Source organism: Prionailurus viverrinus, chromosome B3, assembly GCF_022837055.1.
Source record: "Prionailurus viverrinus isolate Anna chromosome B3, UM_Priviv_1.0, whole genome shotgun sequence".
NCBI classification, from domain to species: domain Eukaryota; kingdom Metazoa; phylum Chordata; class Mammalia; order Carnivora; family Felidae; genus Prionailurus; species Prionailurus viverrinus.
This window is the reverse complement of record NC_062566.1, coordinates 1,500,762-1,527,809: the sequence shown is the minus strand read 5'-3', so window position 1 is coordinate 1,527,809 and position 27,048 is coordinate 1,500,762. Positions and strand designations below refer to the sequence as shown.

At 51.7% G+C, this 27,048-nt stretch overlaps 1 protein-coding gene across 8 annotated transcripts in view; it reads right to left on the bottom strand.

Moving 5' to 3' along the window:
- Positions 1-12,144: 12,144 nt before the first annotated feature.
- Positions 12,145-27,048, bottom strand: part of PLIN1 (perilipin 1) — an 88,308-nt gene continuing 73,404 nt past the window's right edge. For 6 of the 8 annotated variants that reach the window (XM_047862643.1, XM_047862639.1, XM_047862645.1 and 3 more), the window contains 8 exons: positions 24,084-24,142; positions 21,115-21,319; positions 19,331-19,413; positions 17,743-18,007; positions 17,238-17,410; positions 15,354-15,542; positions 14,642-14,887; positions 12,145-13,634 (listed from right to left, as the gene is read on the bottom strand). In XM_047862643.1, the coding sequence (XP_047718599.1) occupies positions 13,275-13,634; positions 14,642-14,887; positions 15,354-15,542; positions 17,238-17,410; positions 17,743-18,007; positions 19,331-19,413; positions 21,115-21,319; positions 24,084-24,131 (1,569 nt within the window). In that variant the 5' untranslated portion in view covers positions 24,132-24,142 and the 3' untranslated portion in view covers positions 12,145-13,274. Of the gene's footprint in view, positions 13,635-14,641; positions 14,888-15,353; positions 15,543-17,237; positions 17,411-17,742; positions 18,008-19,330; positions 19,414-21,114; positions 21,320-21,633; positions 21,740-24,083; positions 24,143-27,048 lie in introns of those variants that run through there. The other 2 variants (XR_007152967.1, XM_047862646.1) reach the window with 2 other exon arrangements.

Here is a 27,048-nt window from a genome sequence, read left to right as displayed (position 1 = left end):
TCTCCGAGCGGGAGAAGCCCGCCAGCTCCTGGAGCGGGGCACCTACATCTTACAATGCAAGTTGCAACAGGTGAGAAGACGAAAACTAACCAGGAGACATTTTCGCTCCGCGAGGGGAGAGTGGATTTTCCAACTCTCGATTCTGAGTAACAGTGGACTAAAGATAAGCTACTATTTGTTCATTAATTGATTCGTTCAGGTGCAGACCGCTCTCCTCCCGCCATGGCTACCCCTCGATCCCAGCACTGCCGACGCCCCCTGAAAGCTCAGCAGATCTCTCCCTTCCCCCATCCTCGGGAAGCCTCCGCCCCGCTTTTATCCCTGATTTCACGACCCCTTCTCTAAAGCTGAGAAGGATCCATCCCCCTCCCCCATGAGATTCTGGAGATTGGGCTGGGGGCCCACTCCACCCTGTGTGAACGGGCCCTGGCTGCACCTTCTGCACTCACACTGGAAAGAATCGTTGCTGGGGCCCTTCTCTGCCAAGGCCCAGAGTGACCCAGACAGGGGGTGGATGGGTGAAGCCCCCAGAGAGCAATACTCAGGCCTTCTAGCATGCCAGAGAGCAGCATGGAGCTGCCTCCGGGGGAGCCTCACCCAGGACAGGCACTGACAAGGCCTGGCCCCACAGCGCTGGCTTGTAAGCCCCCAGTTGATAATGAGCAGGGGAACCACTGGTCCACTGGTAGACCGCACTGGCACCCAGCCTCGGGTGCTGGATGGACAGCTGCCCCTGAAAGAGGCCACTGGGAGGTGAGGTTTGCTGTGGGGTTCTTAGCCAACCTCTCCAGTTAGGGAGGTTATGCTGAGTGAACAGCTCAAGGGAACCTTGCAGAGGTGTTATTCATCCTGCATCGACCTGGGCAGGTGCTCCGGAGGGACTGCCCCCAACAGCATTTCCAGTGTGCCCCCCACCGTCCATCCCATCACTCAAGCCGTCCTTGTCTCCTCCTCTTCTCTTGTCCAGGACTGAGCCCCTCCTTCCCCTCCTCTGTAGCTTCCAATCCAGGCAAAACCCTTTGTCCTCTACGCCCTGGCCACCCAAGCCGCCACTATCCCTCACCTGGACCCCTGCAGACCCTCCTCCCTGGTCTCCCTCCCATCTCTGTAATACCTGCCAGTTAAAATTATATTAACAGGGGCACTTGGGTTAAGCATCCGACTTCAGCTCAGGTCATGATCTCACGGTTTGTGAGTTCGAGCCCCGCATGGGGCTCTGTGCTGACAGCTCGAAGCCTGGAGCCTGCATCGGATTCTGTGTCTCCCTCTCTCTGCCCTTCCCCCTGTTCGTTCTCTGTCTCTCAAAAAAAAAAAAATAAAAAATAAAGAATAAACATTAAAAAATTTTTTTAAATACACATTTTAAAAGTTTTTAAAAACTAATAGAGTCCAAAATATGAAGGAGGCAGGTAAGACCGGTCGATGTCTTGGAGGGTTCCCTTCCAACTCTTATTCTCTGTGTGTCTTAGTCCATTCAGGTTAATAGAACAAAATACCCCAAACTGGGCAGCTGATAAATGGCAAACATTTATTTCTCAGGCCTTGGGGGCTGGGAAGTCCAGAATCGTGGCATTGGAAGATTCAGTGTCAGATGAGGGCCCACTTCCTGGATGCCCCAGAGGGCCCACATCACATGGCAGAAGAGATTGAGTTAACTCTCTGAGGTGTATCCTATAAGGACATTGACCCCATTCACAAGGGCTCCACTTTCATGACCTGATCAGCTCCCAAAGGCCCCCCCATCAATACCATCACCTGGAGGGATAGGATTTCTTTTTTTTTTTTTTAATTTTTTTTAACGTTTATTTATTTTTGAGACAGAGAGAGACAGAGAATCTGAAACAGGCTCCAGGCTCTGAGCCATCAGCACAGAGCCCGACGCGGGGCTGGAACTCACGGACCATGAGATCATGATCTGAGCCGAAGTCGGACGCTCAACCGACTGAGCCACCCAGGCGCCCCGAGGGATAGGATTTCAACGTATGAACTTGCGGGGGGACACGCACATCCAGACTATAGCCCTACGATATACAAGCACATACGTATCTATTACACACACACACACGTATGATACACGTATTATCGCTGGTGCACTTTACCTGCTACACCGAGGTCCTTGAAAGGAGTGTGCCTTATTTACCTCTGTGTCTCTTGTCCCTGGCCCAAGGCCTGGCATCGTCACTCTGTAGAGGTTTCTGGTAACAGTTATTGAAGAAAGGAAGGAAAACCTTTTCGCATTAGCAGAAATATGGGTCACCGTGGCTCATGGTTTCCTGCTGTGGGCACAAAGTGACAGAGCAGTGCACAGGACATACCTGGAGAATAAAGGAGCATCCTCTTTGTGGCATCTTAGGCTTTAGAAGTCAAGTCCCCCATCTGCATACCGGGTGATCCCGTTCTCAGCTCAGAGTCCCTTCTTTGGTCATCTCCTTTTTCCACGCTCAGTCCTGACCTCCGCCCCCCAGAAAAAGAAACCCAGTAGAAACGTCTACCTCCTCACATCCAACAAAAAAGATCCTTCTTCAGTTCTAAGTTTCGCATTTTTCTCACATTTTAACATTTGTGACATCGAGTTACACCTTGTAGTCATTGCCAAGGGAAACCTGGCACCAGGAGAGGTGACAGGTGTCTATGTGCCACCTCAAGGAGAGAGTGTCTTCACCTCTGTGACCTCTGATGGATAGATTGCATTGACAGGACCATGCATGGTTGACTTTTAATTAAAATCTAGAAACATATTTGTCACTTTAAGTGTCGTTAGAAAAATGGAACCCTGATGCAGCAGTGACATTTAATTTATTATGCCTACAGAAGATTGCCTGTCATAGACAGGCAGTGTAATTAAAGGCTGCAGAGAGGGGCAAGTCTCTTTGGGTAGATCTATATTAGGAAGCCCTCGACCTCAAGGAACACACACCACAACTTGAAGTGGCTTGAACAATAAGACCGTTTCTTATCTCAGCTGAGAGATGGATGAGAGGGAGGAGGGCTCCGGGGCAGGCCGAGTCAGTGGCAACGTGACAAAGGACCTAGCTTGTCCATTTCTCTGGCCATCATCACCTTCGACCATAAAACATGCAGAGGAGGAAGAGAGCACTGTATCATGAGCAGGCTCTTCGCTCTTCGGATGAAGGGAGATTTTCCTAGCAGCCCTAAGAGCAGGGTTCACACCTCATGTACCAAACAGCTTAGGGCTGCCCCCTGGAAGTAACCACTGGCAAAGGGGCGGACTGATTATGATGGCTTAGAATGTGTACCTGAGTCTGCATGGTGTTGGGAAGTGTGATGGTTCCCATCATTTTATGTATTGGCTTGACTGGGCCGTGGGGTGCCCAGATATCTGGCAAAACATTATTCTAGATGTTTTTGTGAGGGTGTTTTTGAGTGAGATTAACATATAAATTGGTGAACTTTGAGTAAAGCAGATTGCCCTCCCCAATGTGGGTGGGCCTTGTCCAATCAAGTGAAGGCCCAAATAGAACCAAAAGGCTGACCCCGTCCCAAATAAGAGTTTTCCTGCCTGACTTTCCTTGCACTGAGGCTTTGGCTTTTATCCCACCTTCAGACTCAAACTGAGTCCTGAGCCTGACAGCTTCTGGACTGGTCTAGAACTACACTATCGGTTCTCCCGGTTCTCGGGCCTTCAGGCTTGCACTTGAACAAACCATTGGCTCTCTTGGATCCCAAGCTTGCTGACTCACCCTGTAGATCTTAGGACTCGCCAGCCTCCATGACTGTGTGAGTTAATTCCTTGTAATGAATCTCTCTCTCCGTGTATATACATTTCCTATTGGTATATACTTATATATATACCAACAGACCTGTTGGATCCGTTTCTTTGGAGAGCTCTAAAGACAGGATGTCATCTGCCACCGTGTCCTAGATTCTTCAAAGATGAAGAGAGGCTGGTCAACGTATCATGAACGTTCTTCATTCAGGTACCAAGCCTCTCTCCGTCAGAAGCCGCCAGAATTATATTTCTGCGATATATAATTCAAAATATAATTCGATATACGCAATAATGTAATAAAAATTCAAGCATTTGGGAAAAGTAGGTGAACCCCCCCCCCCACTTTCTCTGATATGCTGTAGAATTATATTGTTGGTCCCAACTATTCTAAAGCAGCTGGGGTCCTGAGCTGAAATGATACGGAGAAGCCTGTTACCAGAGTGGTCAAAACAATTCATTTAGGGGCACCTGGGTAGCTCAGTAGGGCGTTAAACTTCGGCTCCGGTGATGATCTTGCGGTTTGTGAGTTTGAGCCCCGAGTTGGGCTCTGTGCAGACAGCTTGGGGCCCTCTTTGGATCCTCTGTCCTGCCCTCTCTCGTTGCCCCAACCCCGCTTGTGCGTGCTCCCTCTCTCTCCTTCTCTCTCCTCTCAAAAATAAACATTAAAAAAAACCAAACGATTCATTCAGACTCTGAATGTGAAGAAGCTGGAGACTAAACTTGGACCTTCATGCACATAAATGTAACAAAGATTGGTAACGATTGGCGAAACCTCATGTTTCAGAGAAGGAGGTACGGGGTTATAATTATAAGAATAGTTATTAAGCTTAAAGAAAATAAAATTAAAATTTTTACAGTAAAAATTTGAGCGAATTTTGTGATGTTAGAGTTCACTGAAACTATCGATGTAAATTCATGACTTTGGAAAGATATACCTTCTTTCCAGCTCTTACTAGTGGATATGCAATGTTGTTTTTCGTTTTTTGTTTTTGTCTGTCGCCAATATGCACATGGAACAATTGCATATTTGTGCCCCAGCGTCCAAACTTGGGCTCTGTCATGATTTCCTATTCAAAGTAGTTGATCCCACACGTTAGGTCAAGAACTGGGATCATTTTTTTGCGGGCGGAAAACTCAGATGATTTTAAAATGTCTGTTGTACACCTGAAAGGAAAAAGGGTCCCGACTAATGGGGCCAAATTGTGGCAATCTGAGCATCCGAGCAAAGGATAATTGTAGTCACTTGAGACAAGTCAAGTCTGTGCAAATTTCTTTTGTGGAAACTGACAACCTGGCTCTGTTGTTTAAATGGAAAAACAAAGAGCCAGAAGTTGTAAAGACATTCCTACAGAAGGGCCAAGGGTGGGGTGGGGGTGCCTGCCCAGCTAGATATGAAAACATACTTTAAACTACTGTAATTCAGACGATGTGTTCATCCCACAGGAACAGACAAACAGAACGTGTTTGGAAACTTGATCTATGGCAGGGCTAGTAGGTGGATCAGTGAACGAAAGCCCAACGAGGCTATACGTGAGCCAGAACCTGGTCTCTTAGCCCTACCTGGATACAAGAAACAAGGAAACATCATTCAAGCTCAGGCGTCAGCAGGGCAGAAGCTCCCAGCTGACTTCCGAGGGGCACTCTTAACCTTCTCACAGTGTGTGCACTTCCATTGAGGAGAAACTAAAAATTCAAGACATTAGGAAACATATACAGGACCATCAGTTATCCGTGTGGAGGAAAGAAAATTGCATTCCTACCTCAATCATACAGCAAAATTAATTAAATGTAAAAAGCAAAACTATGGGAATATTCAGAGGAAATACAGGGGAATATCTTCATGACTTCATCGTAGGGAAGAGTTTTTAACACATAACTCCAAATCACAAAACATAAAAGACTTGTAATGTTTATCCAGAAAATATGAAAAAAAAAAAACCCTCTAAAAACCAGTGAGAAAAACTACTAATAGAAGGTTGCTCTGGGATACCTGGGTGGCTTGGTCTGTTAAACATCTGACTTCGGCTCAGGTAGTGAGCTCATGGCTCACGGGTTCGAGCCCCACATCAGGCTCTATTCTGACAGCTCAGAGCCTTGAGCCTGCTTGGGACTCTCTCCCTCTCTCTCTGCCCTTTCCCTGCTTGTTCTCTCTCTCTCTCAGAAATAAATAAATAAACTTAAAAAAAAAAAAAAAGAAGGTTGTTCAATGTATGTCCATTTCAGGTTTTTTTTTAATTAAAAAAAAAAAAAGAAAATTGCTCAAAACTTTTTTTTTTTAAATTTTTTTTTCAACGTTTATTTATTTTTGGGACAGAGAGAGACAGAACATGAACGGGGGAGGGGCAGAGAGAGAGGGAGACACAGAATCGGAAACAGGCTCCAGGCTCTGAGCCATCAGCCCAGAGCCCGATGCGGGGCTCGAACTCCCAGACCGCAAGATCATGACCTGGCTGAAGTCGGACGCTTAACCGACTGCGCCACCCAGGCGCCCCTGCTCAAAACTTTTGACGGATACTTCACAGAAGGGACACGTCACAAATACTCAATAAACATAATAAACGATGTTCAGTATCATTGCTAATCAGGGACTTAAATCCACAATGAGATGTTATTTTACACACTACAGATTTGTAAAAATGGTAAAAACAGACAATATCAAATGATCGTGAGAATGTTGAGTAAGAATAAATTACAGTTGACGTTTGAACAAGGTGGGGCTTAGGGGCACCGACCCCCTGCCCAGTCAGAAATCCATGTGTAAGTTTTGGGTCCCCAGAAACATAACTATTAACAGCCTACTATTAACCGGAAGACTTACTAATCACATAATCGGTCAGTTGACCCAAATTTTGGATGTCATATGTATTATGTACTGTATTCTTATAATAAAGCAAGCTAGAGAAAAGGTTATTAAAGAAGTCATAAGGAAGAGAAAGTACATTTACAGTACTGAACTGTACTTATCAAAAATAAATCTGTGCATACATGGACCCGTGCAGTTCAAGCCCGTGTAGTTCAAGGGTCAACGTACTTGTAGTGAGAATATAAATCAGAACAAACACGTTGGAGGAAAATTGGGCAATATCTAGCAAACACACGTACCTTATGGCTTAGCAGTCCCACTCAGTCATATTCTCTAAGAAACTCGTAAGAATGTTCATTGCCAAAATTATGGAATAGTAGAAATATGGAGGGCCATCTGGCTGACTCAGTCAGTGGAGCATGTGACTCCTGGATCTCAGAGTCATGAGTTCAAGCCCCATGTTGGGCAGGGAGCCTACTTAAAAAAAAGAATATGGAAATAAGCCAAATGACTGTTGACAGGAGCGTGGTGAGGCAGAGATTGCATACCCCAGACACCCGCACCCCCGGGGTCCAGTTTCCATCCTTTTAAGGCCTCTGATTTTAAAAAAAAAAATTAATGTTTATTTTTGAGAGAGAGAGAGACAGAATGTGAGCATGGGAGGGGCAGAGAGAGAGGGAGACACAAAATCTGTGCCAGGCTCTGAGCTGTCAGCACAGGGCCCAACGCGGGGCTCAAACTCATGAGCTGTGAGATCATGACCTAAGCTGAAGTCGGACACTTAACCGACTGAGCCACTCAGGTGCCCCTAAGGCCTCTGATTTTTAATTAGATGCATAGCCACTCTGAATAAAGACTCTGAATAAAGACTCAGCCTCCTTTCCATCTAGATGTGGCCGTGTGACTATGTTTTGTTCAGTTACTTATAAGCAGAAGTCATGTGTATAATTTCTCCATCCCCTTTGTTTCTTTTCTGTGGCTGGAAAATGGAGTTGATGGCTGGGGCAGAAGCAGCCTTCTTGGCCTGTGCGACGACTTGAGGAAAGAAAATCACTGACAGCAGAACAATAAGATAGAAAGGCCTGGATTCCGGCCACTGGGGAGTGCGGTCCAGCGCTGGACCGCTCATCTCTGGGCTTTTACACGAGAGAGAAATAAACTATCGTATTTAAACCACGGTGTGCTGGGTTGTACTATTGTTCAGCAAATATTTGCTCCTCTCCCTCTTCCCCTTCCCCACTGGTGTGGACTTGGCTATGTGACATGCTTTGGCCAATGGAATATGAGTAGATACGATGCAAGCAGAAAGCAGTGATTTGTGTTGGGAGAGCATGCCCCAGATAGCCCCTGACCCTTACTTACCCAGGCTCCCTGAAATAGCACACCTAGAACAGATTTGAACCCATGCACAGCCCAAAGCCAAGTGCAGATGATCCACAGGCTGAAGCAGAGTCACTAGGAGAGCCACAGGATGAGCTGAACCACGGTTGACCTGTTGACCCACAAACATAAGAATAAATGCACGTTGTTGTAAGCCACACTATTTAGGATAGTTTATTGTGCAGTGTGTTATGGCAAAGGCTGACTAATACACATTGTTATTTAGGGCTTTCTGTCTCTCAAAACTGAATCAATTCTGGGGTGCCTGGGTGGCTCAGTCGGTTAAGCGTCCAACTTTAGTTCAGGTCATGATCTCACGGTTTGTGGGTTCAAGTCCCGCGGCGGGCTCTGTGCTGACAGCTTGGAGCCTGGAGCTGCTTTGAATTCTGCGTCTCCCTCTCTCTCTGCCCCTCCCCCGTTCATGCCCTGTCTCTCTCTCTCTGTCTCAAAAATAAGTAAACATTTAAAAAATTTTTAAAATAACTGAATCAATTCTAATACAAATGACTAAATTACGGTTTATTTAAATATACTTATTAAACATAAAAATGTACTTGTCTATTTAGGCTGCTATAACAAAACACCATAGAAAACAGCCTGGGTAGCTTATAAACAACGGAATTTATTTCTTATAGTTCTGGAGGCTTGGAAGTTCAAGGCCATAGCTCCAGCATGGTCACTTTTGGGTGATGGTCCTTTCCTTGGCTCAGAGCCGGGGTGTCTTACTGGGTCCTCACACGGCAGAAGAGGCAAGGTTGCTCTCTGGGGCCTCTTTTACAAAGACACTAATCCCATGAAGCCCTCATGACCCTATCACCTCCCAAAGGCTCCACCTCCTAATATTCTCATCTTTGGGGGGTAGGGTTTCAACGTATAAATTTGGCGGGAGGGATACAATCAAACCACAGCAATAGTTGTACAAGAAAAAAATTTCTGGGGCGCCTGGGTGGCTCAGCCGGTTAAGCGTCCGACTTCGGCTCAGGTCCTGATCTCGCAGTTCGTGGGTTCGAGCCCCGCGTTGGGCTCTGTGCTGACGGCTCAGAGCCTGGAACCTGCTTCGGATTCTGTGTCTCCTTCTCTCTCTGTTCCTCCCCTGTTCGCGCTCTCTCTCTCTCTCAAAAATAAATAAACATTTTTTTTTAAAGTTTATTTATTTTTGGGACAGAGAGAGACAGAGCATGAATGAGGGAGGGTCAGAGAGAGAGGAAGACACAGAATCTGAAACAGGCTCCAGGCTCTGAGCCATCAGCCCAGAGCCCGACGCGGGGCTCGAACTCACGGACCGCGAGATCGTGACCTGGCTGAAGTCAGACGCTCAACCGACTGCGCCACCCAGGCGCCCCAATAAATAAACATTTTTAAAAAATGTTTAAAAAAAAATTTCTAGTGAAAATGAATGGTTCTCAGGAACTTCACTTTGAGCGGAAAAAAAAGCAAGTCTCAGAAGAATACATATAATTCCACTTAAAGGTCAAAGCATGCAAAACTAAATACTGTTGGAGTGAGATATATGCACAGGAAAGGAATCTATAAAGAAAAGCAAGGGTATAGTAAACACAAAATTCCAGATTGTGGTTCCTGGGGGCAGGCCAGGGCGGGAATAGAGATGCTGCAAAGGACGTTCTAATGGTACTGCTCGCGTTCTGTCTCCTACATTGAGAGGTGGGCAGGGGAAGGGTCCATCCTGCGCTATGTGCAGCCTCAGCGCCCCCTTTGCAGACGGGGGATCCCCTGGAGGTTGCTGTCTGTAATAAGATGCCAGTGAAACATGCAGACGTTTCCACTGACTCAGGCTTTCTAGGAATGTTTAAAAGAACCTGACATTTTGTCTGTAACCGACATTTGGATATTTAAAATAATTTGATGTATGCATTCTATAAGTTTTGATTAAGTACAAAGTGTTTAAATGTTTAGGAAAATGATGCTCAACGCAATGGGCATTAAAGCCCAAGTTGTAGTGCTATTGGTCTCCAGACACAGAAGTCCTTTGGATATTAAGATCCTAAATAATTGTGGAAGATGAGGCGCCCGGGCTCATCCAGTTAAGCATCAGTTAAGCATCTCGGAGCCTGGAGCCTGCTTTGGACTGTGTCTCCCTCTCTCTCTGCCCCTCCCCTGCTTGCGTGGGTGCTCATTCTCTCTCTCTCTCTCTCTCTCTCTCTCTCCCTCTCTCTGTCAAATATAAATAAAACATTAAAAGAAAAAAAAGCATCCGACTTCAGCTTAGGTCATGACCTCAGGGTTTGTGAGTTTGAGCCCCACATGGGGCTCTGTGCTGACAGCTCGGAGCCTGGAGCCTGCTTCGGATTCTGTGTCTCCCTCTCTCTCTGCCCCTCCCCTGCTCATGCTCTCTCTCTCAAGAATAAAAACATGGAAAAAAAATTTTTTTTTAATTATGAAAGAAAGAAGTGGTAAATAACTGCATGGATAAATGTATTTTATGGTCTGTAATGGTCCTTTCTCCATCTCCAGATCGAGTTGGAGGTGCATTTCGTGAGCTGGAGAGAAGGGATAGGGGGTAGGGCATTTCTCTGGAGAGGGGCCTTGGCATCCCAATGTGAAGTGGGGTGTTCTGAGGCCATGAGCTACTGAAGATGAGTGTGCAAGAGCCTTCGCATCCGTGGGAACAAGGAGGCTCGCCAGAGTGAGGTCTTTCAGAACAGCGAAAAGTCCCACACCAGCCGCTGAAGCACCTTTCTTTCATTTCGAGGAAATATTTTGCTCTCATTTGTCTCCAAAAAGTGTTCAGGAACCCCGAGAGCCAGGCTCTGGGGGGTTTGCTACCCAATCAAGAGGTTTTTAATGATAAAAAGAGACTTTTACAACTTAAACTGTTTGTGTCCTGGGCTATCCTGCCCCATACACTGGCCCCAGCACGCTGAGGGGTGAGGGGTGTGGCCTGGCCAGCAGCTGTGTTGACAGCTACTGCCTGGTCAGGGACCCAGCTCTTCTGGGTTGCTGAGAGGGCAGTTTTTCTGCTACTTGGGGTATGGCCTCGAAGGAGGAGCCACAGGACTATGGAGGAGTGGACGGTCGGAGTGTGGTTTCTGAAGCTCCAGAAAGAAAGCAGCACGGGCAGGGGGGGCCAGGACAGCTGGGGGTTCTCTCTACACATCCAGGCCTGAGGTCAGTGCTCCAGCAGCTGCCCCCGGGAGCCCTGCCAGGGCCAGGCGGGACTCTATCTTTCTAGCCCCTGTCCTATCAGCCTATTTATTTATTAAAAAAAATTTAATGTTAATTTTATTTTATTTTTGAGAGACAGAGCATGAGCAGGAGAGGGGCAGAGAGAGTGGAAGACACAGAATCCGAAGCAGGTTCTATCAGCACAGAGCCTGACGCGGGGCTCAGATCCACGAACGGTGAGATCATGACCTGGGCCAGAGTGGGACACTTAACCAACTGAACCACCTAGGTGCCCCACATATCAGCTTATTTATAAGGGCCCCCCTTGCCAGATCACATTCCCTCCCCAGGGAACTGCTGGGGTGGTGTGGATTGCACAGGCGGGGTGGGTGCCAAGGCCAGCTCAGAGTCCTGGCCATGTCCACATGTGTATGTCACTGGCACTTCCATCCCCCACTCCGGGCATCCTCAGATTCCAGAACCATGGATCAAGGTCAACGACTCCTTACACCAAAGCTCTGCCAGGACCCAGAGTCAGTTTCAGAAAGCTGGGCTCTCAGAGGTGCAACAGAGTGGGGGCCGAGAGGGTGTTCACAGGCCTGAGGGGGACCTATGGGGCATGTATATATGGACATCCAAAAGGACTGACAGAGGGGCGTCGAGGTGGCTCAGTTGGTAAAGCATCTGACTTTGATTTCGGCTCACGTCATGATCTCACAGTTCATGAGTTTGAGCCCTGCATTGGGCTTTGTGCTGACAGAGGAACCTGCTTGGAACTTTCTCTCAGCCTCTCTCTCTGCCCCTCCCTTACGGGGGTGCACGCACGCGCGCACGCACACACACACACACACATACACACACACAGTCGCTCTCTCTCTCTCTCTCTCAAAATAAATAAATACATATTTAAAAGGACTGACAGCTGCAGATGACAATAACAAGAAAAACTGAGTTTGGTTGGGAAGGTTACTTGGCATCATCTAACAATATTTAAAATGCACATACTCTTTTACCCAGCATGTCCTGGTTCCAGCTTATAAATTTCTCCTATAGATTATCTACACATCAGCATAAGGCATTTTGTATATGGACATTTATTGTAGCACTATTTGCAAGAGCAAAACAAAGGAAACAACCTAGAAGTCCATTATTAGGAAACTAGTGAAGTCAAAGATAGCACATCTATATCACGAAGCACTTACGGGATGGTGGTGAAAAAGAGCAAGGGGTGTTTGTGATATGGATACAAAAAGATCTCTCAGATGTATTGTTACAGGATAACATCCCACAGCTGTGTGAACAAAGTGGGGAGTGTACAAAGTGGGCCTGCACACGCACAGCCTGTACCTGGAAGGATGCACAACAGACTGACAGCACAGTGCTTTTTGCGAAGGGGAGCTGGAGAACTCAGTGAGGAAGACACACACCCTTTTGCAATATTTGAATTTTTAAATTGCACGTATGCATTCCCTAGATTTACCAAATACTGCCATTTTCAAAAATAGGGCTTGAAATGAACTGTGGTCACAGAGCCCATACACACAGTCTGTCTAGGTTAGACTTCAAGGAGGTGAAAGGTCACCGTTGTCGTCCCCCAGCACCAGGGCGCCAGCGGTCAAAAGGCGACGGAAAGGGTGAACGCGCAGATGGAAGGAAGGCTAGAAGGATGCAAACGGAAAGGTGGCTGTGAGCCAGAAGGTGGCGCTACGGAGCGCAGGCCGGGGCTCAGCCTGGGAAGAGTAGCGGGTCCTCGGAAATGCGAGGCTACTCTTTATAGAAACGTACAACAGCTTCCGCACCTAATCGTTGCTCCCTTCAAAGGAGTCTGCGGAGAGCCAGGATATCAGGGGGAGTCTCTGAGCTCAGGGCTTCAACATGGGTCACAAACTCCTGCTTACTATTGGTCTACGGATGCTGGATCTACATTTTGGAAACAAACGTCATTTGGCAACAAATTTGGTTAAAGAAGTGAGACATCAAGTCAGACACTTAATCCTTTGGAAAAACGAAAAACAAAAGGCATACAAGCAAAGCAAGCTGCTGCTCCGGTGCTTCTTAAGAATAGGTTCTGACAGCTAAGCCCAAAAAAGGTGCTGGGAAGATGATGCCGCGGGAATGGGGCCCACTTGGAAGAAGTCTGCGCTCACTTGGAAGTGCGGGCTTTGTCCCTTGGCTGGAGAGCCCGCGGGGGCCTCGCCGCCGTCGGGGCCGGGGGCCGGGCGGACGGACGCGCGGGGCTCAGCTCTTCTTGCGCAGTTGGCTGTACTGCGCGCGGCCCAGGATGGGCTCCATGACGCTGGGCCGGAAGAAGCTGTCGCTGACCCTGCGCGCGGGCTTCTCGCGGGCCACCGCCGGGAAGACCGGGCGCGGCGCGGCGGGCGCGTCCGCCCTGTCCTCCTGCCCGGGGCCGGGGGGCGCCCCGGGACTACGCGCGGGCCGCAGGCTGCCGCGGGGCTGCGGGGGGCGCGGCGCGGGCTCCGGGCCCGCGGGCGGCGCCCCAGACGCCCTGCGCTCCGCCTCCCGGCGCTCGGCCTCCGCAGGCGGGTTATCGATGTCCCGGAATTCACTCTCGGGCTCCATCAGCGACAGCCTGGGGAGCTGAAGGCAGTCGTGTTAGGGCCCCGGCCTGGCCGCTATCCCTGCGCCTCCCGCCCACCGCTTCTCTGGGACCCTCGCATCCACGCCTCCCAGGAGCGACCTTCGAGGGGGAGGGCACCGCCTGGAGTGTAGGACTGAGCCTTTAGTGCCCTGGGACACAGGCGGGGGGGGGGGGGGGGGGCAGGGGAGATCAGTGATGTCTTGCCCTCTCTCTCCAGTGGTCTCCACAGGCCAGACCCTTATGCAAAGCAGGCATCCCCTCCTCCCAGTTTCTGGACACCTCGAGCCTCCCTCAAGGGTCTCTCGGTGGAAAGAGAGTGGCTTTCCCACCTTTCCTTGGGGCGGAGTTGTGCACTAAGCATGGCCCACACGTTGTCCCCACTGGGGTCAGGGTGCCCAGGCCTGGCCCTGTTTGGGGCCCAAGGTGAACAGGCTGGCTGCCGGGACCCCTGGCCTGCCTCTCAGAAGCAAGTGACTCAGCGACCCCTGCCCCCCAAGCCTTGCTGGCCCCGAGGGGCCCGGGACCTGGCTGGCAGCCATGGAGCCCACACAACCTGTAACTTGCTCTGGGAAGGGGCCCCGGGGACGCCCAAGGGGACAGTATTGGTGTCTCTTGGTTTTTCCTGTTGCTGCTAGGTGCTAGGATTGGGATGGGGCGGCCACTGTGCCCTGGAACGTAGCCCAGCCCCCAGGGTGCCCTGGAAACCTCCCTCCAGCCCCTTCCCAGGAAGCAGCACACCCTCACTTGCTGAGGTGAGGGCTGGGCCACCAACAACCCCAGGCTGATGGTCGGAAGGGGACATGTGGGGAAAGGTCTCAGGCCAGCGTCATGGGCTCTATACTCTTGGGGCTGGCAAGGGCCCCCAGTCAAGGCCGTAGTTTGTCAAAACGTTTCCGGGGCGCTGAGGATCCGGAGGACTGCCAGGGAGATTGGGGACGGGAAGGCCACCGCAGCCGAGTCAAAGCTGCTGTGTCCGTCCTTTCCAGGCCCCTGGGGCGGGACTCACCGGCACGTAGTGTACCACCGTGTCCACCACGTTGTCAGTGACACCCTTCAGGGCGTCCGACAGGGACATGGCCCTTCCCTTGGCGGAGGAGACAGCAGGGGCCCCGGGGAGGTGCAGCATCCTGGCTGCCGAGCCCAGCACAGTCGCGGGCGCCCACATCACGGCAGAGATGGTGGTCTGGAGGGCCTTCTGCATGGTGTGGGCCACGCTGCCCAGGAGGCCTTGTGGGCTGGGCAGGGCTGCTACCTGCGGGCCAGAGCTAGGTCAGCACCTCCTGCAGCGGCTCCCCTGGCCCTCCCCCTCCTCACCACCCCCAGAGCTAGAAGGGAAAGAACGGGGGGGGGGGGGGGGGGGGGGGGGGGAGGGGAGGACACCAAACTGAAACAGCATAGGCTCGGCTGGGCTCCGCCACCAGCTGTGTGGCCTTGGGCAGGTCACTTCCCCTCTCTGAACCCGCTTCTTCATTTGCAAAATGAGTCTGGCAGTCTCCCCACCTGCTGTGCGGGTCAGCTGAGGAAGGGGCACAGAGGCTGTGTGCAGGTGAGGGGAGCGGTGCAGGAGGCAGGCACTGTGTCTCTGAGCCCCTGGGGGGGGGGGTTGGGTGGGAGGGGGGCAGAGACCCTGTTTCACCCTGTGCCTCTGCTTCTTGTCCCCTCACTGGGCCGCGGGACCCGGAGGCATCCTGGTCCCACTCAGCTTCTCGCCCCCTTACCTCACTGAGCTTGTTCTCCTCGGTGTCTGACTCCTCCTCCTCCTCCGTCTCTCCCTCTGTGTCCGTGTGGTCCTCGTGGTCCTCCTCCTGGGCGGCCGTGAGGCCGTGCAGCCAGGGCGCCCGCGCCTCACTCTCCCGCCGGGACACCACCTGCATGGCCGCGGACGCGCCCCACTGGGCCAGACTGCTCTGAGGGACGGAAGGCCGCGGGCTGCTGGATTCAGGGGCAGACCCCCTCACCCCCAGGGTCAGGCCCCAGCAGACTGTTCCTAAAACTTGTCATTGAGGGATAACTTCCATACCTGGAGTGCGCACATGGTTCACGTGCAGCTCTGTGAGGTTTCCTGAGCACACGCCTGTGTAACTACCACAGATCAAGACACAGACCCTTTTCAACCCCCCAGTCTCCCTGTGCCACCCACGCAGGCGGGTGGGTGGCACAGGGGGACCACATTTTGACCTCTACCACCATGCCTTGGTTTTGCCCATTTTTGAACCTCATATAAATGGACTCATCCAATGTGTTTTCTTTCACGAATGGCTTTTTATTCAACATCATGTTGTGGGATTCGTCTGTGCTCTTGCGCGTTCAAAATAGCTCCTTCTCTTCCCTGTGATAAGTCCATGTACGCATGCCATAATTTACACATTCTGCTGTTGATGGACGTCTGTGCTGTTTCCAGTTCTTGGCTAAGGATAAAGCCTGATAGGAACATTTCGATGTGTCTTTTGGGGGACATAAGCTCTCGCTGCTGGTGGGTCGAATCGATGGGTCTTAGGGGGTATGTGTGTTTAGCTTTAGCAGCTACTGCTTGGAGATCTTTAAAGAGTGAAAAAGTCAACAGGGCCACAGTGTCCCATGGGCGGAAACAGACTTGGGCAGGTGGGCTAGTGTCCCCTTGAGGCACAGCTTGGCTCACTCTGGACCCTAGGGAGCTCCACAAACATTTATTATTCAACTCCAGGGGACACCGGTATGTCTTACGTGAACAGGGTGCCTGAGGTTGCACGGTACGGTAGGGTCTCCCGACTACACATAAGGCTGGCACATGGGTCCGTCTCAGCCCCCACTGGGAAATGACCCCCCAGTACAGGGGACAGAAGGGAACTACCAGCCCTGTATCCCTACTGGAGCCACAGAAGCTGGCGCACAGCACGTTCTCAGCAAACATTAGCTTGAATGCATGATCCAGGGCTGATGAGCTTTTAAAAGTGTCACCCAAATGATGGCTCAGAAATGGCTCTTTTGTTTGCTGACCTTTATGCTGTAAATGTCGTTTGTGTTTCCTTTATTTTCCTCTATTTGGTCTTTGTTTCTTACGAAAAAATGAAGTCTATCTCTGCTAAAATACACAGAGGTGGAGGGGGGTATGGTGGGGAGATAGCCCTACGTGCACCTCGAAAAGGAGGCTTTGCCTTAGGGGCAAGTAGAATGCAAATGAGAAGCCTCTGGAAAGGAAATTTTGAAATCTGGGGCGGTCAGGGATGCAGCCTGGCCAGGGCTCTCTCCCCAACAGAGGGAGCTTGGGGCCTGGATTATTTACAGGGGACACTCCCTAGCGTCTGGATAGCAGCCGGGGGCCTCTGCTCCCTCATAGGCAGGAGGGCCCACAGCAGGAGGCCCCCTAGGAGGATGAATTTGGGGGGCGGGACTCAGAGGGACAGGGAGAGACACCCTAGCAAGGCAGGCTTGCCCTTGGTTCATGTCCTGTCCTTTCTTTCCCCTTGCAGCCAGAGGACCGGCCCTCAACCGCCTTAAGGCCTCTTGTCTTTAGACCAAAAGTCCCAGACCAGGCTGGAGGAGGGAATGTTCTTAGGACCAGAGGTGGAGTCGGGTGGGAGGGACCCAGGCTGGGGGTCAGCCAGATCAGGGCAGACACTCACCAGGGGCGCCACACCTGGGATCCACATGGCCAGGGCGTGGCCCTGCTTCAGCGCACGGGCTGTGGTCTGGAAGGTGTGTTGGGACAGGGTGTTGGCCAGGGCCCCAACCCTGCTCAGGAGGCTCGGCTTGCCTTTGGGAGGCTTCTGGGCCTGCTCGTGTCCTGCGGCAGGGGCTGGGTTGGATTTGGGGGTAAAAGAGAGGAAAGCTGATCAGAGACGGGCTAGGGAAGCTGGGCCTCTGTCTAGGGTTGGAAAGCGGTCACCCTGGTTCCACCACAAGTCTGCTAGTGACTCGGGTCACTCACTTGCCCCACTTACAAATGGGGAGAGGAGGCTATATTAGGATGGCTCCATCTAAGTATCTCGCCGGACCTTCCCTGTTCCAGAGCAGTGGCTGGGTGAGTCCTGGCTGCCTGTTGCTAATTCCCAGGCAGCATGGGTAGGCGCCTCCCTTCCCAGGGGGGTGGGGGTGGGGAGGTCTGCCAGCCCCCCTGACGATAGATACCTGACTCCTCCTTGGCGGAAGGGAGGAGGTACTCTACCACCTTCTCGACGCCACCCAGGGCCAGGTCGGCCCCTCCGGAGGCCAGCCGGCCGGCTCGGGTGTTAGCAGCATACTCAGCAGTGTCTTTGGCCACCCCCCAGGCGAGCTCGCAGCTGGCCAGAGCGGCCCCCAGGACCTTGTCCGAAGTGCTTGCAATGGGAACGCTGATGCTATTCCTGGCACTGCGAAGGCGGGTTGAGATGGTGTCCTTCAGCTCAGAGGCAATCTGTGGGAAAGGGGGGTGGGGATCGTCAGGCCTGAGGGTCTGGTAGCCCTGAGCCCAGCTCCCAGGAAGGCCTCAATTAAAGGCCCAAGCGAGGGGCGCCTGACTGGCTTAGTCGATAGAGCGTCTGACTCTTGATGTCAAGCTTGTGAGTTCAAACCCCACGCTGCGCGTTGAGCTTACTTAAAAAAGAAAATAAAGGCCCCGGGGACTGGCACCAATATCTGGGCCTCTTGATTACGCTGGGCTTTAAGGGGGAAGAGCTCCAGTTCTCCCTGTGCATGGATCTCCTGGCTGCTTCGCACCCCACTTCCACCTGTCAAGATCCTCGCCATCCTTCCCCCGCAGAGGCCACCTCCTTGATGACACCCGTCTTGAGATTCTCATGCACACAAGACACCTCCACTCCCAAACTCCTTTAATGCCTTCTCTGTTCTTCCCTCAGAACACCACTCACATTCCCACCTGTGTTTATATTGACTCAGAGATGCGGCTGCTCACCCTACCAGTTCTGTACCGAAATAATTGATCTTTCTCTCCTATTAGCCTGGGAGCCCTTTTGTGACAAAGGTGCCCTTTATCCAGAAAGATGTGAAGAGCACAGGCCTCCGAGCCAAGCAGACCCGCTCTCACGTGGCCTCCGCTTACGGCTGTGCGGCCAGGGAAAAGTCACTAGCTTTCTCATCTGTGAAATGGGGATCCCTGCCCTGTCCCAGAGGGCTGACAAGAGGATTAAATGGGAGGGCTCCACAAATCGCATCACGGCCCCTGGCACCGGGTAGGGCTCGGGAAGTAGTTGTGGGATGAGTAGATAGTTGGTCAGTGGGAGGGAGCTTATCCCCAAAGCCCTTACCTAGCAAACGCCCAATGCACGTGTATCTAGGTAAAGTGACCTTTTCAGTCTCATGGTCCATAAAGGGCTGGATCTTGAGGACATGGGACTGCAGTCCCGGGATCTGATGAGTGTGGCCCAGGATGTTAGGGGACTATAGTTAGCAAGTGGCCCAGTGCGGGCCCACCGGGTGCCGTGGGGCAGGGCAGGGGGGGGGGGGGGTGGGATCCGAAGCAGTGAGACCCGCCCCAAGCTCCTGTTTGAGTTCTCCCCTGGGCGGGGCCTGCTTTCCAGAAAGGCTGCCTTCATTTGGCACCACAGGGAGAGGAGGAAGCCTGCTGTGTGGACTTAGGAGCCGGCAGCCACCCCCAAGCTGGAAGGGCGCCTACCACAGAAATGAAAGACTGACAGTCATGGATCGTCATGCGCCCTCTCCTCCTGAGCGGCGGGACAACGGAACACGGGGCACATTCCGGAAGAGGAAAGGGGCTCACCTTTTCAGGAGGGTACTGGAGGGCTGGGATCTTTTCCTCCAGGTGGTCCAGGCCTCGGCAGGCCAGCTCGTTGGCCGCTGTGACTGGAAGTGAAGGGCCATGGTGGGGTAAGCTGTGAGAACCTAGCAGTGGCCTCCGTGCCAGGGAAGGTGCCTCAGAGCCTTCAAAACCCCCAGCCCTGCTGCCTCCAGCGCATCTGGGAACCTGGGGCTCCCCTGCAGCCCCTCCAGTCCACGGTAACTCCTGGAGGCCAGGCCCGTGTCTTCCCTCTGTGTAGGAACTCTGGAGTCAGGCAGGTCTGCACTCAAAGCCCAGAGCCTGCACCTGCAAAGTGTGGCCTCGGGGGAGTCACAACCTGCCTGAGCCTCCGGTTCCTCATTCGTAAGACGTGGGTTACTGGATCCTACCTTGCAGGAGGAACTGGCAGAAACTCTGAATCACCAACAAATACTGGGCTCTCCCTCCCTGCCCTCCCTCCCCTCTCTGGGTGAACTCTGGGTGGGCACGAAGGAGGAGAGTGAAGGCATGTGAGCAGGGGCAGCAGGGCCCTCCGGGGGCCTTGGTGGGAGTAGGGCGGGCACGGCTTAGTTCTGGAGGTGACCGACTCCTAGCCACGGCCAGCCCAGGCCCCAGACGGTCCTTGCCCTTCCTTCTGACCTCTAGGAGGAAGATGATCAGCAGCGGGAAGAGGGTCACAGGGGAGAGAAAGGAATTGTCCCTAGAGAGCAGGGCAAGTCCCAGAGGACGCAAATACTTCTAGATTACTGCCCAGGGGCTGCCGAAGATGTAGCCCTGCAGTCGTGACCATGGAGACGGGTTCTATATTCTCTCACATAATCTTTCACATATGCTTTCTCCAGATAGGTGACATTTCTTCACAAAATTCTCAAGCAGCAGAGAACCCAGATGACTTGGCCATCTTCTGATTGGGCAAAATGAGACCCAGGGAAATTATTTGAAGAGTTTGTAGGCAGGGAGGCTGCTGGCCCAGGGTAGAATCCTCAGACACCCATAATTCTCTAATCAGGATGGTGGAAGGTCCTAGACTTCTTGGTGCTGCTGGGATTTCCCTCAGCCCTGTCAAGAGCCCTGCCTTGGATGTTGTGATGAGCAGCGGGTGATGTATGGAATTAGTGAATCACTATATTGTACACCTGAAACTAACATAACACTGTATGTTAACCATGCTGGAAAAAAAGAGAGAGAGAGAGAGAGAGAGAGAGAGAGAGCGCCTTGCTTTGGAGACTGTATTTACAAATAAGGCAGGACAATTTGAACAGGGGGGGGTCTGATAGCAGGGGCCACATGGACTGTCACCGGCTGGTCCCATCAGCTCCTGGGCCCGGAGAGCTTCCTGTGCCCCGCTCCCCAGGCCCTGCCGGGCCAGCCCTAGCACCTAGGGACCCTGCCTGTGTGTCAGACTCTACGAGTTCCTGCTGCCACCAGATCTGGGGCCAAACTGGGTGTCTGGTCTACCACAGGCTTCACTCCCACCACTGCCCACACGGCTCTGCCCATTCCCTCCCCTGCCAACTCTCTGGCCTATCATGTGATCCCAGGAAAATGCCAACTTGGCGATAGACGAGACATGTAAGGATGGGAAGGGATGTATGTCCATATCTGTAGCTGTATCTACGTCTGCATGATCTGCGTAATGGGATGTAGGTGGTTAGAAAGGCGGTCAGACAGACAAGAAGGTGCACAGACATATCGGCAGACGGACAAGCGAGCTATCGATTAGACAGACTGACGGATGGTGGCCTGCAAGGGCCACGAAGACTCACACTGGGTGGACAGCCTGCGGACCACGGGCTCCATGCTCCAGGCCGCCAGGCTGCTGGCGCCCTGCACACCCTTCTCGTAGGCATTGCACACAGAGGCCACCAGGGGGTAGGCTTCCTTGGTGCTGGTGTAGGTCTTCTGGAAGCACTCGCAAGTGCCGCTCACCACCGGCAGCTGCAGGACCCGTTGCAGGACGTTCTCCTGCTCCTGGAAGAAGAGAAGGCAATCGAGTTGTCCCTCTGCCCTCTCGTGCCTCTCGGGAAGGCAGCCCAGGGTCACGGCGCCCACCGGTGAGGCTAGCCGGGGTCCAAGCGACCCAGGAGGAACCCGGGCCAGAGGGGGAACACAAGAGCCAGGCTGCTCCGCTCTCCTGGCCACAATCCAGGCTCTGGAGAGCTGCTGGGACGTGGCCTCCTGGCCTCCGCATGCCAGTCCCCCCCTTGGGCACTCTCCCCCTGCCCTCCCATGCCCCTTTCTGTCGGGCAAAATGCCACTCCCTCAAGACACGGCCTGAGGCTCACTGGTTCTGTGAGGCTTCTGACCCTCTTCCATCACATCAGAAGCTTCCACTCCCTCCTGGCTTGTCTCCACACGCATCACATGGTGCTGCGATCATGTGTGTACCTGTCTCTCTCCCGGCCAACCGTCCTCTTTGCATCTCCAGTGCCTAGCCTAAAACCTGCGCAGTAATGTTGGTTGAATAAATGAATCAGCCGGGGCTATACCTAGAAGGGGTGAGTTTAGATCGGAATCACGGAAGTTCAGATCTCCGGGAGCTTCTGCAGCAAAAATACCTCCTTCCCATAGCCTCTCTGGCAGACTTGTATCTAGATGTTTCCTTGGATGGGTCTTGCCCCTCCTTCAGTGGCCGTGGCCCTTGTTGGACAGCCAGTGCTGAGCTACAATGTGCCTTCACCCACCGCTCCACCCTCTGTCCTCTGGAACAACACTGAGCAAACCTATTTCATCATTCATGGGCTGGCCCTTCACATATTTGAAGGCAATATATATGTCTGCCTTTAGTGGTCCCTCCTCTGTGCTCAATAGCTCCGGATCCTAACTTAGCTTACCACCCTGGTCTGCTGGTCCCCTCTGGACCTGCTACAGTTTAGTGCTGCTTTCCTTCAATATATGCACTCACACTTGAAGACAGCATTCCAGATGTGGTCTGAGCACATGGGGTATAGTGAAACCGTCACTTCTTGTTATCGGGGAGCCACGTTCTTACTAATGCGTTTCACCTACGCAGCAGTCACCTACACCGAATTAAACTGGAGGTCGCCTGGGACTCTCAGTGAACAAACACAGGTGTTTGAAAGAATGTGGACTCCAGTCATGCACAAGGGAACGTCTCCTCAGTTATACCCCAGGCACAGATCAGGGTGCTTTGGTGACAAGACCTCACTGAATTCTAACAGCGACCCTCTGAGGTCTAGTACTTTGCCTGCGAGGACACAAACACTCAGAGATGTGAAGTGACTTACCCGCGATCACACAGCTAGTAAGTGGCAGAGTCAGGATTGCAACTGAGGCCTGAAATGGCCTGTGATTTGCTTCAAAATATCGCAAGGCGGAGGAGTGAGTGAGCGTGTGGATGAGGCCAGACCGGCCACGGGATTGATGAGCGGCCGTGGCAGCTAGTGAGGGGTATTCTCTGCTTCTGTCCGCTCGCAGGAATGCTCAGAAACCGCCACATAGGAAGTGAAAAGAGAAAGCTCCCCCGTCTGACTCAGGCGCGGGGGGCTCTCTCTGCAGACGGGATGTGTCCCTGTTACAGGGTTCTGCTCTGGAGGAGAGGACCTGGCCTCTCGATTTGTAGGCTGAGGTAGAAGACCCATCAAGGAGACTCGGAACAGCAGGCCGTGCACGGCATTTTAGCTTTCATTTTGCAGGCGAGTTTGAAATTTGAACTAGACAAAGATTATGACTGCAAACGAGAATATTTTAATACTTGGACAGACTCTTTGGAGGTTGTAGTAGGCAGAGCCAAAGAGGGTCGATCCCGACCCTATGCACTTGTTCATTTTATGCCTCTGTATTCTAGGATTGATTGATTGATTGATTGATTGAACACCCATTCGTTTTGCAGAGACAGAGAGAGACAGGACGTGAATGGGAAAGGGGCAGAGAGAGAGGGAGACACAGAATTGGAAGCAGGCTCTAGGCTCTGGGCTGTCAGCACAGAGCCCGACACGGGGCTCAAACTTATGAACTAAGAGACCATGACCTGAGCTCAAGTCGGAAGCTTAATGACCTGAGCCACCCAAGTGCCCCTATATTCTATGATTTGATATAAAACTTAACATGGTGATTCCAATTGCAAAGGTTAGTTTAAATTAGGTCCCCTAATTGGGGACAAGATGGGCAGTATAGGGGTGCACAATTTGTAAGCTTCATTGACTCTTTGAACTGTGCCTAAATGGGAGAGGCCTTGCACGGAGGCATCAGGTACACCTGAAGGTGTCAATCCGCTCCGAGTCGCAGAGAAAACCAGCCTAGACACACAACTCTGGAAACACCGTTCCTCGACCCCCTTCCCATACGCAGCAACAAGCTGCGCCGCGTGTAACTCGGAGAGGTGCCATTCGCACAGAACACACACAACGCCCCAGAGTTACAGAATACAGCGGCTCAGCACCTCAAACGACACCCCACCTGGGTGGACAAAGCAGGGGCTTTTGCATCAGGGTTTAGAACTCAGTAAGTAGCTCCCTTCCCCCTCCTTTCTTTCCCTCTCAGCCAATATTTCTGTCCTTTCCTCCGAGGTGTTTAGTTTTCATTAGGCACTCCCCCGCCCCCTCCTCTAAGAGCCCCCTGCAAAAGGCAGTGAGGGCGAGAATAATGAAGACATAATGGTCAATGAAAGGTGAATATAATCGAGACAGATCTTGTCCTAAATCCCCTGAACCTGTCCTCCCTCCCCCACTCAGCGGTCCCCTCCTCCCTTCTCATAAAGGCCCAAGTTACTTACGGGGAGGTCTCCATCCGGCAAGGCTGGGCCCTTGTTGATGGCCGTCATAGCTCTTCAAGCTGCAAAGCAGAGTGCCAGGTCCATGAGAAAGCTCTCAGCTTGACACTTGCAGGGTCAGTCCCCTACCTCTCATGACCACTGACGAGGCCCAGGCTGCCTAGGGGCTCCAGCTCCCTCAACAGAAGGCATCTGGTTGGAGGGTGAATGTCAAGGACTAGCGGCCCCTCCCTGGAGTCCCACTGGGAGGAGCTGCCCCACAGCCTACTTGTCAAGACTGATGTTTCTTACAAGGGTTCAGGGTAAGAAATGAGAAACAAGGGTAGCTTTACGAGGTAAGAGGTTTTAGATGAAGAGGCTCCCAGATGAAGATCCAAAAGAGACTGAAAGAATAAGTTTCAGGTTTAGTCTTTTTTTTTTTGGTGAAAAAGTTCTGCATTAATTCTGTTCTTTTTAAGCAAGCGTATCTGCCCGTCCTTCCCTGAATGCTCAACTAAGAAAGCAGTCACTCTTAAAACCAGCTATTTCAGCTGCGTTCTGGAAAAGCTAGTGCGCCAGGATATCTATCCTACACTCTTGGTCATTCACCTTGAGTAATCTCTCCCTCAGTGGTTTCCCTGCAGGCCTCTTCATCTTCAGTAAAGTTCTCAGGACACCCTTACCCTCAGCTTCTTTCCTTTAACTCTCGGAAACAAAGCAGGTAAGGCAGATGTTCCTGGGCCCCTGCACTCACGCTAGTGGATGCTGCCTCGGTCCCACAGAGCCCAGGCTTCTGAGTGTCTCCCCAGAAGAAACCCTTCCAGCTGCTCCAGAGAAGCCTTGGGCAATGCTACTAACACCTCCCAGCTGGAGGAGGGCAGAGAGGAAGAGAACGTTGGGTCAGCCAGTTGTCATGGTTATTTGAGCCAGGGCCCCCTGAACGTACCCTAACTTCTGTAAGGAGATACAGCCAACTAGGAGGTGGACTGCGGAGCTGATGGAAATCCAGGCCAAGGCGTTATTATTCCAGAGCCATGAAAAATCCATTCTGTAACACATTTCTGGCCCCCGGTTCTCAAAACAAACAACAACAAATAAACCACCTGTCTTCCAGAAAGAAGGTGTTGGAATATGTCATTAAACTCATGAATTCTAAAGTTCTATAGTCTTTGGTTCCTTTTTCAGAGTGTGCTGTGGGACTGTCTTCAACCCACTTCCCTCATCCCTTATTATTTACAAGAGTGAATTTTGAACAGTAAGATTTTTTTTTTTTTAATTTTTTTTTCAACGTTTTTAATTTATTTTTGGGACAGAGAGAGACAGAGCATGAACGGGGGAGGGGCAGAGAGAGAGGGAGACACAGAATCGGAAACAGGCTCCAGGCTCCGAGCCATCAGCCCAGAGCCTGACGCGGGGCTCGAACTCACGGACCGCGAGATCGTGACCTGGCTGAAGTCGGACGCTTAACCGACCGCGCCACCCAGGCGCCCCTGAACAGTAAGATTTAAACCTACGCGGGAACAGCGCTCACCCAAATGTACTACTCTCTCTCTGATACATTACTCTCAAGAAGAGGACCAGAGCTGGGGGTTGACTCTTTGACAATCTAGCCTTTGAGGAAGCAGTTTCAACCTCTGTAAATTCCTAGATTTCAAGGAAGTTTATTGAACTCCACCCGATCTAAGATGCCACCAGAATATGCCGCGGGAGAGCTAACTGGATTTTGCCGAGTCTGAAACAGTGTTGGCCAGGATCCTCTGACTTACTGAAGCATGCAAACAACCAAGAACTATCACCTCTCATCCCTTCCTTAGTACAAACCAGCCGGGGGCCCAAGTTCTAGCTCCTGGCTTCAAAGACGACAGAGTATGGTGGAAGCGTTTTCAGATTATCTAAGGGCCTCTTAAAATGGATATTGGTGGCGGTGGGGGGATTCCTGGCTGGCTCAGTTAGTAGAGCATGCAACTCTTGATCTCAGGGTCCTGATTTCAACCCCCCTGTTGGGCTTAGAGCTTACTTAAAAATAATAATAAGATGAATAATGGGGGTAGTATAAACTTATTTTCCTTATTGTTCGTAGAATTATCTCTGTTGAGGACTCTCGGCTAAGCTGTATGCTGTGGGCAACCAGAGAAGGGCAGGAGGTGAGGAGAAATGGAGCTTTCTCCATTGGCCATCAATTCTGTATCTGTGATATAATAAAGCAGGGAATGAGAGGTCAGGAAAGGGAGGAAAGAGTCACGCAGGGAGCCTCCAAAAGGAGTAGTAAATATGTGGTATGTTCACAACTTATTGATTTGACTGGGACTTCTATATTTAATTTTTTTTACATCATGTTTTAAAACTTATTTTTGAGACAGAGAGCGAGAGAACACAGGGAAGGGGCAGAGAGGGAGGCAGAGGATCCAAAGCGAGTTCCGCGCTGACAGCAGACAGCCCAAAGTGGGGCTCGAACTCACGAACCGTGAGATCATGACCTGAGTTGAAGTCGAACGCTTAACCAAAAGGGCCACCCAGGAACCCTTATTTTTTAATGTTTATTTATTTGAGAGGGGGGGAGGGGCAGAGAGAGAGGATGGGAGAGACTCCCAAGCAGGCTTTGAGCTATCAGCAGTTATCAGTGCAGAGCCTGAGGCAGGGCTCGATCTCTTGACCATGAGATCATGACCTGAGCTGAGATCAAGAGTCACTTAACCGACTGAGCCACCCAGGTGCCCCCGGACTGGGGCCTTTTAAAATAGAAGACAGTGATGGAGGAAAGGAAGCATTTAAAAATGGAAGCATTTAAAAACCTCGCTTCAAGGTTCAGGGCAATTCATCCATGAGGCTGTGTCTGGAGAGCAAACTGGGCCAAAGGGCAGTTGCAGGGCTTTGGAGCGGTGGCTCTGGGCCAGAGAGTACCGGGCTCTGTGCCTGCAAGCTTTGCTGACAAAGCCGGTCCTTTGGCCGCCTCGGCCGGGAGTGCGGAATGTGGGTGAGAGGGGAGAAG